At 37.5% G+C, this 19,223-nt stretch overlaps 1 protein-coding gene and 1 pseudogene across 1 annotated transcript in view; one reads left to right on the top strand and one right to left on the bottom strand.

The window, feature by feature from the left end:
• Positions 1-1,908: 1,908 nt before the first annotated feature.
• Positions 1,909-19,223, top strand: part of RABGAP1L (RAB GTPase activating protein 1 like) — a 762,391-nt gene continuing 745,076 nt past the window's right edge. The window contains exons 1-3 of the mRNA XM_006153335.3: positions 1,909-1,927; positions 12,187-12,365; positions 14,956-15,145. Of these exons, the coding sequence (XP_006153397.1) occupies positions 12,228-12,365; positions 14,956-15,145 (328 nt within the window). The 5' untranslated portion in view covers positions 1,909-1,927; positions 12,187-12,227. The remainder of the gene's footprint in view (positions 1,928-12,186; positions 12,366-14,955; positions 15,146-19,223) is intronic.
• Positions 3,683-3,988, bottom strand: LOC102498501 (enhancer of rudimentary homolog pseudogene; annotated as a pseudogene).

Raw genomic sequence — 19,223 nt, 5'->3', positions numbered from 1 at the left:
GGTCTCTTTTTTTTTCTTATTACCTGGCTAGAGATTTATCAATTTTACGGAATAGCTTTGGTTTGGATTTTACATTTTTCTTTTTCACTTTCCTGTATTCAGTCTCATTTAATTCAGCTATATTTTTATTACTTTCACTTGCTCTCCTTTTCTAATTTACTAAGGTTTCTAAGGAGATTTATATTATATATTTGACATTTTTTCTTTTCTAGTATATTCATTTAATCCTGTAAATTTGCCTTTGTGTACTACTTTCATTGTATACCACACATTTTGAGAAGTGGTACTTTCATATTCATTTAGTTCCAAAGCATTTTAAAATTCTCCTTGTCGGGACCAGCAGTTGGCGTAATGGCTATGTCACTGGACTCCTGTGTATTCGACCGTGGTTCGAGTCCCAGACCAGGTGGCTTAAACTCACGCCAGGTGCATGTGCATGCGTGCCCAAGATCCTGAGAAGAGAATGGAGGAGAAGGGATTGTGACGTGGCCATCCCCCCTGGGGGTGATTTCTCTCTAGCAAAAAAAAAGAGATCCTTCCTTTTAAGAAAAATATGTTTTGTTTTTATGGCCTACAGTGTGGTTTACTTGAGTGACTGTTCCCTGTGAGGGTAAGAAGTATAGATGTAGCATTTTATAACTCTTATTTAGAACAAATTGACTGATGTGTGTCAAGGTCATTTGTGTCTTTATATTTCTACCTGCTTGATTTATCAATCTGAGGGAGGGGTATTGAAGTTTCTTACTATGATAGTAGATTTTTCTTTTCTTTTCTTTTCTTTTCTTTTCTTTTCTTTTCTTTTCTTTTCTTTTCTTTTCTTTTCTTTTCTTAAGAGATTTTTGCTACAGGACATGTGTACTCACCAGAGAAAGACAGTGACAGAAATTGAGAAATCACCCTCTAGGGGGATGGCCATGCTGCGGTCTCTTCTCTATTCTCTTCTCTAGATTTTTGGCACACACGCACACATGTCTGTGTGTTTTAAGCCACCAGGTCTGGGACTCAAACCACAGTTGACTATGTCGGAGTCCAGCTATGTAACCATTATACCATCTGCTGGTCCCAATAGTGGATTTTTCTATTTCTTATTTCAGCTTTATCAGTTTTGACATGTATTTTTGACATTCTTAGGATTGATGTATACTTATTTAGGATTGTTGATCTTTTTGGAGAATTGACCCCTTTATTATTATGTAATACCCCTCTTTAGCTGGGATAATTTTCTTTGTTCTAAAGTTTATTTTGTCTAAAATCAACGTAGCTATATTAGCTCACTCACTTTCTTTTTTTGGTACAGAGCTTATGTGCTCACTGGGGGATGGGAGTGGAGAGAGAAAGAGAAATCATCCCGCAAGGAATATGAGACACTACAGTCTCTTCTCCTCCATTATCCTCTCTGGATTTGGACACGTGTGCACACATGTCCAGCATGTTTTCTAAGCTGCTGGGTCCAGGACTTGAACCTTGTAGTTGGTCATGTGAGATCCACCTGCCTTAAACATCATGTTACTGGCTAGCCCCTTTTTCTTCTTGCCATCAATTTTTAAGCTTTGAATGTTAGAAATGTCTTTATTACTATTAACTGACAGCTTAATATTGCAGAAAAATTTAAATGACCCTTTTGCCCTCTCTCTTCTCACCTCTAAAGTTCTTGATGCTTTGCTTTTTCAAGTAAGACATGCTTTCTTTTCTCTTTCATATAAAACTTCATAAAGTAAAGGCAAAAAGCTATTATACATCTTGCTGTTAAGAGCTGGCCACAGTTGTGAAGACAGTGTTAAACTCAGATTTCCTTTATTGTCCAGGTCCTGAAAGTCTTCTGTTCATGAACTGTCTCTTCAGAAGGTTTGTCCATCACTTTGCTGGATTCATCATCCTGAAGGTCAAAAATTTTCTTATAAGGTCTCGGTCTCTTACACTAGGTCCTGTAAGTAGGCCCTTATCTCTTCAGTTCTGTTTGCAGGTTCAACATAAATTTCATTAAGTGGGCCTTCCAGGAATGGGAAGATTAGTGATTCCCAGTATATGTATACTTTTCTTACCTTGGTTTTGGAGTTAGACTTTTAAAGCTTCATGAGCCAAATACAGATGAATATATTATCAAGGTCCTATCAACGTCATTAAAAAAAGTTAGATAATATTTATTTTTGTTTCTTGAAATAAGCATGCAAACATCTTTAATAAATACTTACTGCTCATTTTGTTCAATACAGCTTTTTTTTTTTTTAAGTTTTTTTCGAGAGTTAGTTTATTGAATGTGAGAGAGACAGAGAAAAAGAAAGAAACAGAGATATAGCATTCCTGACAGGGTCTCAGTGCTATGATACACTCCTAGCCTCAACTGGCCCAATCATGGGCACACATTCTCAGGGAGGTCTCTGCATGAACTGGCAACTTTAGGTGGGTTTGCCTTGCAGAGTGTCCCATTTTACTCTGTACCTCTATTTAGTTCCTCAACACAAATTCTGATACTAGAGTTCTATATGTAGTAGCAGGTTTTTTGATTTTTTTGTTTTGTTTTGAGTAGGCACATATAACATGCGATCTCCCTCTCTTCTTCCTGCCCCTGGCATCTGCTATGCTGCTTTCTGCTTACATGAATTCAAATGTTTTCAATGCTTCATGTAAGTGTCATCATGTAGAACTTGTTCTTTGACAGAAATATTTTACTTTTGTCCTTATAGTTTATCCATGTTGTTGTATATGGCAGGATTTTCATCTTTTTATGGACAACTGATAGATATTCCATTGTATGTGTGTACCATATTTTCTGTGTCCATTCATCCACTGATGGACATTTAGGTTCTTTCCACATCTTAGCTATTGTGAATAATGCTGCAGTGAACATGGGGGTGTGAATATCTCTGTAAGATCCCAGTTTCAGTTCCTTGGATAAATAACGCAGAGGTAGGATTGCTGAATCATATGTTCTATTTTTAACTTTTTAAGGAACCTGCATAGGTCTTCCATAGAAGCTGTTATCATTTTACATACCTACTAGTATTGTAGAAGGCTTCTAGTTTCTCCACATCTTTACCACACTTGTAATCTTTTTTTTTTTTTTTTTTTAAATTTTGGCCTTTCTAAAAGTTCTGAAGTGATATCTGTCTGAAATGATTTTTATTTTCCTGATCATTCATGATGTTGAACTGATTTTTATACACTGTTGGCAATCCATATGTCATCTTTAGAGAAATATCTGTTCAAATAGTTTACTCATTTTAAAATTGGATTATTATTTTCATTGTTATTGTCTGATATTGAGTTTTAGGAACTATATATAAAGTCTTTTTTTATAATGAAAAAACTTTTATTTATTTTCACTAAGACTTTATCTTGAGGACATAACTAAACTGTGTCATTGCCTCCTACTCCATCTTGAAGGGTTAGTACAGTGAGTTTTACAAAACAGATATGAACGGTTTGAAAGATTGGCACCAATATTAACTGACAAGAAGCAACCTCCATCTAAATCATCATAAAAATGTTTAAAAAAAAGGATAAAAAGGGGCAGCAGGGGTTGAGATTGAGCAAGGTCCTCACATTTCATCTAATACATTCAATCTTGGCTAGAGTGTAACAAATGGAAACAGGGTACTATGCTACAAAAACTTTCACTACAGCAGGCTGTACACACCTGTATTCCAAGTCCACTCCCACCCCCCTAAGGCTTCCAGCTCAGTTATTTCCCAGCTTGTTGGGCCTGCTGAGGAAGGAGCACATAGATCTTCTCTTTAATCCAGTCTTTGTTATATGGCTGATATGTCTTGGTATCAGCTGGGTAAACAAGGCAGCTGAGGTCTGCCAGATCCTTGATGAACTAAAACAACTGACTGGTATCGTATGTGATGGAGGAGGGACTGTTGGGATTCATTCTCTTCAGATGTTCTTCATACATTTTCCAAACACCTTCCATGCTTTCATTCACAGATTCATAGTCAGCATAAATTCTGCTTTCTGGCTTCTTGATGGGCTGTACCAGCAAGATAGTGTGTCATCGCACCAAACTCTCTTCACTGCAACTGCTGCTGACACTGCCACCACACACCAACTTCATATAAAGTTTTGATGTTAACTCTTTATCAGATATTTGCTTCAAAAATATTAACCCTCCCATCCCACCTATCGGTTGCTTTTTCACTCTGCTGATGGTCGTTATTTATTTATTTTTTTTTTATGCAGCAGTTTTTTTACTTTGATGTATTGGATTGTTGGGAAAGTCATGACACATTTTTGCAAAGAAAAATATAGAAAAATAAATCATGACCTTCTTGGCAGCCTAATACTTCTGTTTCTGTTGCCTGATCTTTTGTGTCATAGTAAAGAAATCATTACCAAGACCAGTGTCATGAAGCTTTTCCCTTTTATTCTAGGAGTTTTACATTTTTAGGTATTACATCTAAGTGTTTGATCCATTTTGAGTTCATTTTGTATGGTATAAGTCATATTTTATTCTTTTCATGTGGATATTCAGTTTTCCCTGCACCATTTGTTGAAGAGCTATGCTTTCCCCTTTGTATTCTTGGCAACATGGTCAAAGATTAGTTGACTGTATATATATTTTTGTGGGTTTATAGGAGGATACATTTTTTTTTGTAGGGGTTTTTGCCTTAGGATCCAGTGCTCACTGGAGGAGGGGGAGGGCAGAAACAGTGAGAAGGAAAGTGGGAAATCACCCCCTAGGGGGAATGGCCATGCCACAGTCCCTTCTCCTCTGCTCTCCTCCTGGGATTTTGGGCATGTACCCACACACGCCTGATGTAAGTTTCAAGCCACTGGGTTGGGACTTGCACCACGATCAGCTATGTGGGAGTTCAGCAACGTAATTGCTATGCCATCTGCTCGCCCCAAGGACTCTTCCCCCCCCCCCCCCTCTCAGCCCCCCCCCCCCCCCCCCCCATTGGTTTATATGTCTGTCTGATGCCAATACCATGCTGCTTTGATTACTGTAGCTTTGTACATTTTTAAAAACTTTCCTTCTTTATTTATTTATTTTAAAAATTTGACGTGAGAGTGAGAGAGAGAGGGGTAAAGTGAGAAAGCAAGGCACCAGGTCTTGGACCCAAACCCCAGTCAACCATATGGGAGTCCAGTGCCCTTAACCACCATGCCACCTGCCGGTCCCTCTTCATAATATATTTTGAAATAGAAATGTGAGACCTCCAACTTTGTTCTTCTTTTTAAAGAATGTTTGGCTGTTTGAGGTCCTTTGTGGTTCCGAACCACAGAACATTATTTTTTAGGATTTTTTTTCTATATCTTGAAAGACTGTCTGTGGATATGGATTGCCCTGGATGTGTAGATTGCTTTGGGTAGTATGGACAATTTAGCAATATTAAGCATTCTCTCGTCCATGAACATGAGGTGTCATTCCAATTTTTTATGTTGTCTTTAATTCCTTTCAGCTGTGTTTTGTAGTTTTCAATGTATAAATCTTTGACCTTCTTGATTAAGTATATTATTTTATTTATTAGTAATTTCTTATTAAAGTATTTTATTCTACTTTATGTTATTATAAGTAGAATTTTTTCTTCATTTTTTTCCCCCTAGATTTCTATTTGTTAGTACACAGAAAAACATATGATATTTGTAAGCCAATTTTGTATTCTGCAACTTTGCTGTATTTTGTATTTAGTTTTTAGTGGAATCATGTTTAGAGTTTTCCACATACACGATCACATCATCTGTGACTAAAGATAATGTTACTTCCTCCTTTTTGATTTGGATTTCTTTTATTTATTTTTCTTGCCTATTTGCTCTAGAGAGGATTTTCAGTACTTTGTTGGGTAGATTTGGGAGATCCTTTTTTTGTTTTGTTTTGTTTCTGGTCTTAGCGAAAAAGTTTTCAGGTCTTCACCTTCTCCCCTCCTCTCCCCCCGTTCCCCCTCAGGTTTTTGCCATAGCGTGTTTGTGCTTGCTGGAGAGAGACAGTGAGAGGGAAAGTGAGAAATCACTCCCCAGTGGAGATGGCCATGCCACAATCCCTTCTCCTCCATTTTCCTCCTGGGATTTTGGGTACAACTACACATGTGCCCAGCATGATTTACAAACCACCAAGTCTCGGACTCAAACTGTGGTCGGCCATGTGGGGATTCAGCACCTTAACCACCATGCCACCTCATGGCCCCAAAGCTTTGTTTTTCACTACTGAGCATGATTTGACTGTGGGCTTTTTGTATATGGGATTTATTGATTGAGATAATTTCTGACTATTTCGAGTTTGTTGAGAACAGCTTTATTCTATTTTTTCTTTCTCATTTTAATGCCGGAGGGTGTAAGTACAAGAGAGACAGAGAGAGAGAGAGAGAGAGCGCGAGCGCAAGCGAGCAAGCAAGCACTAGAGAGAGAGAGCGAGTGAGCAAGCGAGCAAGCAAGTGCTAGAGAGAGAGAGCGAGTGAGCACATGCCTCTGAATGGGGCCTGGTCATGCTGTAGAGACTCCCTCCTCCATTGTTCCTTCTTATGAGGATCCTTGGCATATATGCATATATGCCTGATGCATTTTTTCCCCCAGGCTGTGTTGGGTAGAATTTGAACCATGATCTGCCATGTGAGATCTGGCTTCCTCCACACAGCACTTAACTGCTATGTGTGGGGCCAACCCAGCCTCATTATTATTATTATTTTAAGAATTTATTTAGTTTTTGGGGCTGGCAGGTGGCATGGTGGTTAGGGGTACTGGACTCTCACATGGCTGACTGCTGCTCGAGTCCTGGACCTGGTGACTTGCTTTCTCACTTTCCCTCTCTCTGTCCCTTTCTGGTGAAAATTAAAATAAATGAATGAATGAATCAATCAATCAGATTGAGAATAAATTAATAATTAAGTTGAATAAAATAATTCTTTTTAAAAAGAATTTGTTTAGTTTTATTCATCATTATTTTTTTAAAATTTGCTACAGGGCACAAGTGCTCACCAGAAAGCAAGAAAGAAAGAAAGAGAGGGAAGATGAGAAATCAAACTGCCAGTTCTGGGACTGGAATTGTGACTGGTCATATGAGAGTCCAGCACCTTAACCACCCACCACCTGCTGGCCCCTGCCAGTCTCATTCTTAATTTTATAGTCATTTAAGGATACGTTTGCCTTGAATTGATAGATGGCTTCATCCGTGATATCTGTATCTATTGTCTCTCTGGAGGCAGGTCCTTTGAACTGACTTCTGATTAGTAATACTGTCTTGTTTCCAGTGAGTTTGGTGTCAGGTTCCATGAGAAAAGAATGGTGGGCTAGTATTTTTGGAGCCTCAAATCTGGAAGGGCTTGCCTGTTAAGGTTTAACAATTTCAAAGAATGGACCTGGAGGTCCAGCAGCGGAAAACACGAGTTTATTTACATAGAACAGAGCAGGATGGGATGTATCAGTGATGCCTGGCCATAAATGATCCAATGACAGCTGGGTGGGGTAAGTGATCTGTGCTTTCAGAGAGCATAGGCTTAGGTGATATAAGTTAAGAATAATGCATTTGTGGGACCAGCAGTTAGTGTAATGGCTATGTTGTTGGACTCCCATGTAGTCGACAGTGGTTCGCGTCCCGGACGCGGGGGCTTAAAACTCACGCCGGGCGTGTATGTGTGCGTGCCCAAGATCCGGTGAGGAGAATGGAGGAGAAGGGATTGCAACGTGGCCATCCCCCCTGGGGGGTGATCTCTCGCTTTCTGTCTCTCTGTCTCTTGCTGTTTGTCTGGCGAGCGTATGCGCCCTATAGCAAAAAACCTCTTTTAAAAAAAAAAAGAATAATGCATTTGTAAAGCAATCAAAGATCAGTGCAGGCTTTCTGCCTTCAAGACAGAAAGGGTCTAGTTTCTGCACACTTTGAGGATTACAATAAAAGGTTATCTTATCAGTTAACAGAATAACAGTGTGTGTAAAGGGTTTAGTGTCTCCAATCTTTTGATGTTGGTATGGGAGGTGTGTGCATACTTCCAGAACTCCCTAGCCATGGGCATATTCCCTGAGGTAAAAGTAAAGATCATGTCTTTGACTGGATGGATGCGCAGTGTATTCATGATGGAAAAATTTATTTGGTATGTTGTAATGATACACAGTGGTTAAATGTATTTAAAAAAAAGAAAAAGTAATGGTCACAAAATACTTAGGAGCCCAGCTGTGGCCTATAGTGTGTGTCAGAAAAACGGGGACAAAAGGGGAGTGAAGGACATTCAGTGTATGGAGCATACACACACCAACTTCTCTCTTGTAAGGGACTGATGCTGACTTCTGAACTCTACCTAAAACCAGATCTTGGATTGTCTTTTCATTATTGAGTTGTAAGAGTTTCTCATATAATGAGGATATAAGACACTTAGAAGGTATATATTTTCTATCAATAAATATTTTCTCATCCTGTGGATTTTCTTCCCCCATTTTCTTTTTTTTTTTTTTGGAGAGGTTTTTGCGATAGGGCGCATGCGCTCGCCAAACAAGAGAGAGACAGAGAGACAGAAAGCAAGAAATCACCCCCCCCCAGGGGGAATGGCCACGCCGCCATCCCTTCTGGAATCTTGGGCATGCACGCACATGCGCCCGGTGTGAGTTTTAAGCCACCGGGTCCAGGACCCGAACCGCAGTCGACTACATGGGAGTCTAGCGACATAGCCATTACGCTAACTGCTGTTCCCTCCCCCATTTTCTTGATGGTTTTATTTTCAGCCTAATTATTATTATTATTTTGCTAGTGGATGTTGTGCTTGCCAGAGAGAGAGAGAGAGAAGAGGAAGAGAAAGAGCACAATAGTGAGTGAACAAAAGAGAGGAGAAAGCACCTACCATGGGGAATATCATACCACGATTCCTTCTCTTCCATCTCTCCCTCCTTTTAGGATTTTGGGCACACATGCACACATGCCTGGCATGTTTGTCAGGCCGCCAGATCCAGGACATGAACTGTGTGGTCAGCCATATGGGATCCAACAACCTTAACCATCAGTCCACAGAGCTGACTCAAGCCTAAATGTTTTTAATTTTGATTTGATACGGTCTATTTTTTTTTTTTTTCTTTTCTCATTTGTGCTTTTGATATCTTATCTAAGATACTATTACTTAACCCAAGGCCATGAAGATTTACTACTCTTTTTTCCCTCTGAGTTTTATAGTTTTAGTTCTTACATTTAGATGTAAGATCCGTTTTAAGTTTTGGGTCTTTTCTAAGACAGAGGCCGACTTCATTTTTTGCATGTGGGTAGTCAGTTGTACTAGCACTATTTGTTGAGGAGACTGACCTTTCCCTATTTATATCTTACTATGAATCTGAAATACTTTAAAGTATGGAGTTTGCTATCCTCAAATTTTTGTATTTGTGTTCAAATTTGAGAAACTGTGTCTTCTTTGTGTTCAGGTTCAAAACAATGTTCCACCAAATAAGGTATCTTTAGGCTACTGCTAAAAGTATCTCTGTGGCCTGTGGATGAAGTGTTTTCTTCTTATCTTGAGAGGGCTCCTAATTTTGAGTAGAAGAATAAGTTCTGCACTGTGTTCTGCAGAGGTTACAAAATTACATCCTGTAAACTAGTTTTTCTGTTAGCTTGACAAAATGGCTGACATTCCCCTGAATTAAAACTACTTTCAAAATGAACATCTTATTTGAATGGAGCAAACACTAGTAGCAGTTAACATGCAAATTCCAACATAAGTTTCAGGTAATCTATATATTACTTAACTGAGAAGAATGCTTTGGAGGAAGAGGCAGGAAAGTGCTGATGGAGGAGAGAGCATGGGGGGATTTAATGCATAGTTATGTTGTCCTGAGGTTGGTTCCTGCACTGGGTTTCATGAAACAGATAAGGAGACTTTAAAAGACTGTGTAATGTAGTGACTCAGATCACGTACTCTGAAGGCAGGCTACCTGGTTTGAATCCTGGTTCCATATGTGCTATTTGTGAGAACTTTGGCCTAGTTTAAACAACTTGCTCAACTCATTTATTGAGTATCAGTTATACTGCACTACCAAGTGTTCCTTGGTAAAGAAAAGAGAATTTTGAGATCTAAAGGACTCATTCATTGTAGATAACCCTGGCATCGAGTGACTTCAGACTTCTCTGCCTGATTTCCATATTTCATCTCATTTTACTCACACCCACACTTTTTATTATCTAGCTCCCGTGGTCTCCTTTCTCTTCCTCAGGAAGTCCTTCCTTGCATCATTACTTTTGTATTTGCTCTTTCTTCCACATGAAGTTCTTTACCCCTATTTCTTTCCATGGCTTGCTCACTCATTTAAGTCCAAATATCAGCTAGGCTCACACTGCCTCCTGCCTTCTCGTTACCTTCTGTAGTACTTATTTGTAATATGTAATCCTCATTTATTTTCTTCCATATTGTCTTTCTCTTCTGTTAGAATGTTAGCCCTAGGAAGAAGGGGACAGCAGTGGTCTTACTCAGCATTGTGTCTCCAGTTCCTAGTGCAGTTTCTGTTACATCATTAGGGAGTGATTAAATACATGTTAAATATGTGATTTAAAACCGATACCTGAGAGGGACCAGCAGTTAGCATAATGGCTATGTCGCTGAACTCCCACGTAGCCGACCACAGTTCAAGTCCCAGACCCAGTGGCTTAAACTCAGGCCGGGTGCATGTGCGTGCATGCCCAAGATCCTGAGAGGAGAATGGAGGAGAAGGGATTGTGGCGTGGCCATCCCCCCCGGGGGGTGATTTCTTGCTTTCTGTCTCTCTGTCTTTCTGATGAGCGCATGCGCCCTATAGTGAAAACCTCTCAAACAAAAACAAAAACAAAGACAAAACCAAAAACCAAAAACCAAAACCAAAACAAAACAAAAAACTGATACCTGAAGGAGCCAGGCATTTTAAGGGGAGAAAAAGAGCTAAAGTGGGAAAGAGCACAGAAAGAAAGCTGGAATGTGTGATATCTTGGCAATCAAGGATTCATGGTAGTGCAGCATAGAAAACTATAGACATGGCTTATTATACCACATAATGTATTTTCATAAATTCAGAATATGCAGAGTGAGAAAAACATTTAGAGGGCAGATGAATGTGTTTGAAGGGTTTTAAAAAGAAAGTATATTTACACACATAACAAAAATAATAATGGCTAACTAATTATACTAGTCTAGGAGCATAGTTATTTATTTTTATTTTCTTGGAAACTTTTTTTGGTAAAGATGGACAGTAATTCATTTTTAAAAGTGTAACTTGAGGCTGGAAGTATATATATATATATATTTTTTTTTTCCCTAACAGTAGTGGTGATAGTGCCACCTAATGGCGAAATGAAATATTGTAATCACATTACTATGTGACAATGAAAAAGTAACCTAGTTAGAGAAAAAGAGAACATTTTGGGGAGTATTTTGGGCATGGGTCAGTATGTTCTCTTGTTCCCGCCTGTTTGTCCTGCTTGTAGAGTGATTTTGGGATTATCTTATTTGCTTGCTGGTTTCCTCACTAGTGTGTAAATTCCAGGATCTACCTTGTTCACTTGTGTGATCTCAGGGTTGAGCACAGTATCTGTTTTATAGAGTATGTCTTCAGTTAAAAAGAGTTGGGTAAATATATAAACTTCTGGAAATTATAGGGAGTTGAGTTTATGTGGTGTAAGAAGTAGAGTTCTATCCAGAAAACAGAATTACACTGTATTTGATTGATTATTGAAACATGTTTGCTATGTGACTCCAGTGTTGAAATAATTTTTCGTTTGTATTTGGTGTTGTAAGTGGCAATGTGTCTGGAGAAGAAGAGATAAATGACTTAAGGTATTGAAATCTAGATTAGTCAGTCACCTTCAATGACCCAGAAAAAGTATTTTAAGCTATAGAACTTAGTTTTGAGGAGGTAAGTTTTTCAAGAAGCATTTGGAACTGACAAAATAACTTCAGTGGATGTATTTTTTGTCTGAATTTGTAGGCATATCACGATTAATTATATTTATTACAAAGAACAAAAACAGTATTTCTAGGAGAAATAAGAGGAGAGCATGAGATAAACAGTGGTCATTCTGTTTAGTTGAGATACGGGCTTGTTTGTGTTGTTTTTCAGGGAACAATATGGTTCTTTTAGTCTGGAAGCTCAGGGTGAAGAGAGTACATTTCCATTATGTGGCCCTCCCAAGAAATTAGCCTTCCTGATTTTGCAATAGTTATCTAGACAGCAAAATTCTTCTTCAGATGGACCATTTTTAAAGCTCTATTACTTAATGTTTTTATTTAACACATATATATTTAAATCCTGCAGTTTTGGCAAGTGGATGTGGAAGAAAAGTTTGCAGAACAGAAATGGAGGTCAGAGCTTCCTTACAGAAGGTTAGTGGGTCATCTGATTCTGTGACTGCCCTGAACAGTGAAGAATTTGTTTTGGTTCCTCAGCACGCAGATGATACTTCTCTAAAGGATGATGAAAAGCCTCAGCTGAAGGTATTTCTTTCATTTCTAATATGTTAATATATTTAATTCACTTTTAAATTTAAACTAGTTGAATCTTATTTTGGGGAATGTGTAGAACTCAAAGTTTTTTCCCTGAAGTATTGACCTTGAGGGTAAAATTACTGTTTAATTTATCCAGAGGTTAGCTCTTGGGTTTGTATATTTTTAAAGTTTTTTGCTCTTGGTATTTACCTTCTTATTTACAACTTCTGGAAGAAAGGATAAAAGGGGAAAAAGAAGAGAAAGAATAATTGTTTGGTGAATTAGATCTAACGGTTAAATCCGATATAAGTTTTTGTTCCTTGTGCTCCTGGGTTTTAGAAGTTATTTATATAAATAGTTATGTTTTGCTTTCACTTAGATCTTTTTTTTTTATGGCTTGTATGTGTTAAATTAGCTGCTAACAGTCTGTTATGTGATTCAGCAGTTGACTTATCTGAATTTTTAAAAAAGTTTGTCATATTTTTAGCAGTTGAGCTCGTATTTGAATGTAGCCCTTTTTCTTTTTCATTTTTGTTGCTTTTTCTATATCAAAGAAAAAGGAGCAAGCAGACCTAGGTATATATATGCATGACAGTTATACAGTCAGCCTCCAGAAATAGTCATAGAAAACATAGTCAAAAGTGTTACATATTATATTTATGACTTTTATTTTGTATTAACTGTGGTATCAAAGGTATATTAATAGTAAGATATAGTGTATGAAATGAGACTATAAAAGTGACGGGTGAGTATGTGGTGCAAGGGGAGGAAACATTTGATAGGTGGAAAAATTAAAAAAAAAAAGTTTACCTTTTATGTATATTTCAGTTAAAAAAAGGAAGTAGGCAGAAAAGTGCCTGTTTAAAACTTTCACAGTCGAGGCCAGCAGGTGGCGTGTTGTTGAGATGCTGGATTCCCACATGGCCGACTGCAGTTCCAGTACCAGACCTGGCAGCTTACTTTCTCACTTTCCCTCTCTTTCTTTCTCTGGTCAAGGTTTAAAACGACAAAAAAAGAAATAATAAATAAAATAATTCTTTAAAAAAAAAACTTTCACAGTTTACATGTTACAACATTTTTCCTAATGAGCATGATAAAACCCCCAAAACAAACAAACAAAGACATCATTATTGAAGTGCCCAGATAATTATGATGCAAATGGCCTACAAACCCATGGTAAAAATGTTCAAAGCAGTACTTTACCTTACCTATAGAATTGGATTTTTTTTCTCTTCAGATTAACTTATAACTGGGTTATAATCAAAATTTTGTTCAACTCATGTGGAGCTGTAGGCTTCCGCCCTGGTAGGTAAATTCTAGACCGTAGCAGTACCTTACTTTTCAAAATGTAAGTAATAGCTGCCTTTGTAGGACAGATGGAATTTTGCTCAAGCATTTAGCCAATCTCTTATAATGAAATGTGGCTTCACCGTATTAATTCTCAAACAAGCACATGCTATAAAAAAAAAAAGGAGAGAGAATTAAATGCTCCTTTAATATTATGCTGAGAATATTTAGTTTTAAAATTTTATTCAAATGATCAATGGCCTTATTTTTAGATACCTGTATTTTTAGCATTGTTATGTGTAAGACTTAAGTTATTTACTTAGGTTTTGGATCTTACCTGTTTTTGTTTGTTTGTTTTTAAGATTTTTGCCATAGGGTGCATGTGCTCCCTGGAGACAGAGACAGTGAGAGGAAAAGTGAGAAATCACCTCTTAGGGGGATGGCCATGCAACAATTCCTTCTCCTCTTTTTTCCTCCTGGTATTTTGGGCACTCACATGCCTCTGGGACAATTTCAAGCTGCCCAGTCCAGGACTGGACCATAATCAGCCATGTGAGAGTTCCATATCTTAACCACTATGGCACCTGCTGGCCCTTCTTACCTGATTTGAAGAAAGAGATGAGTCAACCTAAACTATTGTAAATAAACCAGAAATATATTTATGCTTTGATAATAAATATGACCTTTAAAATGATATCTTAATAGACTATTTAAAAATCTGTTTATTTCCTTTAAAACATGTAAATTTAAAGTTATCGGGTTTTAAAGATGTGTTCCCCAAAAATAAAATAAAAATAAATCCCAGTGCTTTAAGTATTTTATGAAAACTCCTTTTGTGAAACTAATTATCCTACTCTAATTTAGTTGGTTTTATTATTCAGGATTTGAATGTATTGTATCTATGTGAAATTAGGTTTAAGTACATACAATTTTTTTTTTTGGAGAGGTTTTTGCTATAGGGTATGTGTACTCGCCAGAAAGAGAGACCGAAAGTGAGACGTCGCCCCCCAGGGGGTTGACCAAGCTGCAATCCTTTCTCCTCCATTCTCCTCTCGGGATCTTGGGCACGCACACACATGTACCTGGCGTGAGTTTAAGCTACCAGGTCTGGGATTTGGAACTGTGGTCGACTACATGGGAGTCCAGTGACATAGCCATTACGTCAACTGCTGGTCCCAAATATATGAATTTTTAATGTTCACTATATTTATATTTAAATATTTAGATTGTTTTAATTTCTTCTAGAAATGAAAGATTTTAATAAAAATAAGTTTAATGGGATTGAAACAGAATTGTCTTGCTCTGTTTATAGATAGTTTCTAATGGTGATGAACAATTAGAAAAAGCCATGGAAGAGATTTTGAGGGACTCTGAAAAAGGACAAAGCAGTCTTGTTGATTGTCAAAGTTCCACTGAGATTTCAGACCATTCATTTGGAGATGATCCAGTCAGCCAATCAAATAAACCATCTCTTCAGTTACTTTTGGATCCATCTACCACAGGTACTGTATCGCACTCTTTGAAACCATAGGAGAAATGTCATACAGTGATAGTAAAAATTTTAAGATGAAAATTAGGCAGTTCTATTAGCTTTGTGTTATAAGGTCAGCTCCGGGTGAAAGTCCCCACTTTGGTTCTTATGTTTCTGCTTGGATCTCTGCCTGTAAAGTTGGATTTCATTGTTCAATGTCTTTTGAGAACAGGTACTATCTGGGTCGTTATTTTTACCCTCTGGCTTATGGTAGGTCCTCAATAAATACTTACTGAACAAATAAGTAAATCCTTGGGCATCACAGAGAAAAGCTGGTCATGTGGGATCCAGCTGCCTCCACATACTGCTTAACACACTGTACTGTGTGGTTGGCCTGCACTAAATGAACTTTAAGAAGTGTATCTTTAACTGGGTATGTAAGGGGGAAAGAAGAATTTTCTTTCTTGGGCCAGAGTGTGATGTGGGGGCTAAGGTGACTGGATCCCACATGGCTGACTGTAGTTCAAATCCTAGAACCAGTGGCTTGAAGAACATGCCAGGCATTTGTGTGTGCCTGCCCAAAATCCTGAGGAAATGGAGGAGAAGGCCTTACAGCGTGGCCATCTTTTCTGTGGAAGAGTGTTTTCTTATCTCCCCACCTCTCTCTCTCTCTCTTTCCCACAAGCACACACACTATCTGGCAAACTTGAAAAAAAAAAGTGAAAGTATTTCCTTTGTTTATGGTAATTTATTGTACTTTTTTCTGGTTATGTATTTTTAGTTTTCATTAATGAAAAGAAAATGTCAGGAGGTGCATGTGCTTGCCAAAGAGAGAGGAGGGGGAAAAATCTTCCTTCCATCCCCAGTGGGGTGTGGTCATGCTGCAATCTCTTCTCCCTTATTTCTGCACCCTGTAAACACTTTGGGTACATATGCACATGTGCCTGGGGTGTTTTTCAGACCATTGGGCCTGGGGATTCGAACTGAGTAATTGGCTATATGGGATTTGGCTCCCGTGACCACTAGGCCATGAGGTCAGCCCTAGTTTTTATTTTTAATAAAAGGAAATTTTTATTGCTGTTTCATAGTTATAGTATAAACAATTTTTGCTAGTAGAATTGTTATGGTTGGTTTAAAATGACAGATAACGTCAATGGCAATAACTGTATGTAACTCTCTAGACAGCAGTGGTTTAAACTGAACATTAAATATACCGTTTGCCAGTTACAAACTTGAGATAGAGCCTTTGTTGCAAGTTTGATAACTTGATATTTTTCATTTGATGATCTTATATCCTAGCTACTTAAATTCAACTAACAGGAAATCTTGCTGTTTTACTGTTTTTTGCTAACATTTTGCTTATATATGAAGATGAGTCTTTTCTTTCATGCTCTTTGTAGCTCTTTAAAACTTTTTTACTGGGAAATGTATGAGAAAAATTAAAGAAGTGTGACCTGAATAGGACTAATGTGTATTTATTTAAGTGGCATTGAATCCCTTAATAGTAGTGTGTGATTTTACCAGGTCTAAAAGCCTTGTCTTATTAAAAATATTTTTGCTGGGAACCAGCAGTTAGCATAATGGCTATGTCACTGGACTCCCACGTAGTCGACTGCAGTTCACGTCCCGGACCCGGTGGCTTAAAACGCACACCAGGTGCGTGTGCATGCGTGCCCAAGATCCCGAGAGGAGAATGGAGGAGAAGGGATTGCGGCGTGATTTCTTGCTTTATGTCTCTCTGTCTGTCTGGCGAGCGCACACGCCCTATAGCGAAAACCTCTCAAAAAAAAAATTTTTTTTTGCTATTTGCTCATTTAATTGAGGATAGTTACTGATCAGTATTGCGTACATGAAGATTATATTTAATGATACATTTAGTTGTGAAGGGGATAAGATCTAGGTCATGCTTGAGATGACATTTGTGTGCCGTAGTTAGTTGCTGAAAGTACTGCGAGGTTTAAGCATTTTCATTTATTTAGTGTTTAATTCATTTGATATTTTGAGTATCCATACAAAGTGTTTTGTCAGATGATTGACACAAAGTAAGTACTTAATAAAATGTTCATCATCATCATAAGTATGTATTTGAAACTTTAAACCCTGAAATATAATCACATAAAATCTTAGGTCTATGCCCAGTAATTACAAAACATCTTTCTGAAATGAGTTTGTGACTGGATGAAGGCCCACTGAAGCACCATGGTGGAACCCTTGTATTTATATTGAGCAGTGTCTTTCAAAAAACATTTAGATCCTGTTGTACTTCTGATAAAGTAGCTGACACTCAGAGGGGTTAAAGGACTTGCTCATGTGACTGTTATGAGGCAGATAATATAATTAGTCAAGTCTCTGTGACCCAATAGACTAAACATGTGACATACAACAAGAATAGCTTGTTAGGGCCAGTAGATGGCACTGAGGTTAAGAAGGCTGGTTCCCACATGGCTGACTGTGTGGTTTGAGCCCCACACCTGGCGACTTGAAAACATGGGCACATATGTGTGTCCCCAAAATCTTGAGATGAGAAGGGATTTTATGCTACTCCCCCCCCACCCCCCGAGTTTTTCTCACTTTCTCTCTCCATCTGTCTCCAGCGAGTGCATGTGACCTTTAGTAAACTAAAAAAAAAACAGAATAACTTGTCGTATTAAAAGCATTCCAAATTAACCTTTCTTTCAGAAAACACATATGTTCTTACAATAAAGCTATAAAAATTTAGTTTAATGTAGTCTTTATTTTCAATAATGTTGAAAATTCAGTTTTCAAATTATAGATAGACAATACTTTGGTCTGACTTTTTAGTCTGCATAATTACTTTGAGATTCATTTATGTTGATGTGTATCAAAAGTTTATTTTTTAAAAAAAGTTATTGACTAGTATTCTATTGTATGGATTTATCATGTCTGTTTGGGTTGTTTCTAGCTTTTGGCTCTTAAAAGTAAAGCTGCTGTGGATATTTGTAAAGAAGTCTTATAGACATATGCTTTATGAGAACCGAGGAGTGAAATGGCTGAGTCATATAAAACATACAGATTTAACTTTTTAAGGGACTGCCTCACTATTTTCCAAAGTGGTTGTACCACTGACATTTCCAGTGGCAGTTTTAGTATAGGACTTTGCAAATAATTATTGCTGTATAAGTGCTTGCTGAATTAAAAAAAATGCATATTATCATATATTCCTAGAATAACATAATACAAAACAAATAATTTGAATGTGTTTTCAATTTTAAAATACATTTTTAGTTTTGTATCTATCCCCTTCAAAATAATAGTGCATTGAACTGATTCAAAGGGGAAAAAAACCATATTTTAGTGACTCTGGAACATGAAATAGTTTATTTTGAATGGCTTTAGTTTCTCAACAACAAAAAAGTGGTGATGAGAATGTCTATTTTGCTGTAATATGTAGGAGTTGGAGTGAGGAGAGGTTCTAAATGACTTTTGTGAATTATTTATTAAAATCCTTATGAGAGGAATCCTAGTAATGAGAATTTGAACATGCTGCAAGGACTTTATTTGAGTAAGATGGACATCCTTAATGTCGTGCAGCACGCATGGGGAAAGTAGAGGATAAGAGATAGAGATAAGTGGAATGTGGGTTTTAGGTGGGTACATAAGAAAGTGAGTCTGATCCATGCGGTTATATTCTCTCAAACTACAGTTGGGCCTTTGCTGCATGCTATTCTTATATTAAGGTGACTTAAAAAAAACCAACCAACCAAACAAACAAAAAAACCCCCAGAAATTCTTATGGATGGGAGGTAGGATTGGATGAAGCAAACATAGAATCTTTCATCAAAAATAATTATTTTCATGATAAATACTTCATTGGTAGTTACATAGTTCACAGAAACGAGGAAGGAGCAAAATAAGGAGCTTGATTTTTGTTATTGATACAAGATGTAACCTTTTAAAAGCATTTACTTTTGCTTAGGCAGTTAGTTAGGCTGCTTAATAAATGTGGAGCTATGAAGGATCTTTACAGCCAATAGAAACTTTTTATTTTATTTTGATTTAAATTTAATCAGATTTATCTTTACAGTGTACTACACTGCTTTTTCCAGCACAAATATCATGCATATCAGTCAAGATAAAGACGTTACTGT

The sequence above is a fragment of the Tupaia chinensis genome, unplaced genomic scaffold, assembly GCF_000334495.1.
Source record: "Tupaia chinensis unplaced genomic scaffold, TupChi_1.0 Scaffold000369_1, whole genome shotgun sequence".
In the NCBI taxonomy this organism is placed as follows: domain Eukaryota; kingdom Metazoa; phylum Chordata; class Mammalia; order Scandentia; family Tupaiidae; genus Tupaia; species Tupaia belangeri.
Note: the sequence above shows the minus strand (reverse complement) of the source record. Positions and strands in the feature narration are given on the sequence as shown.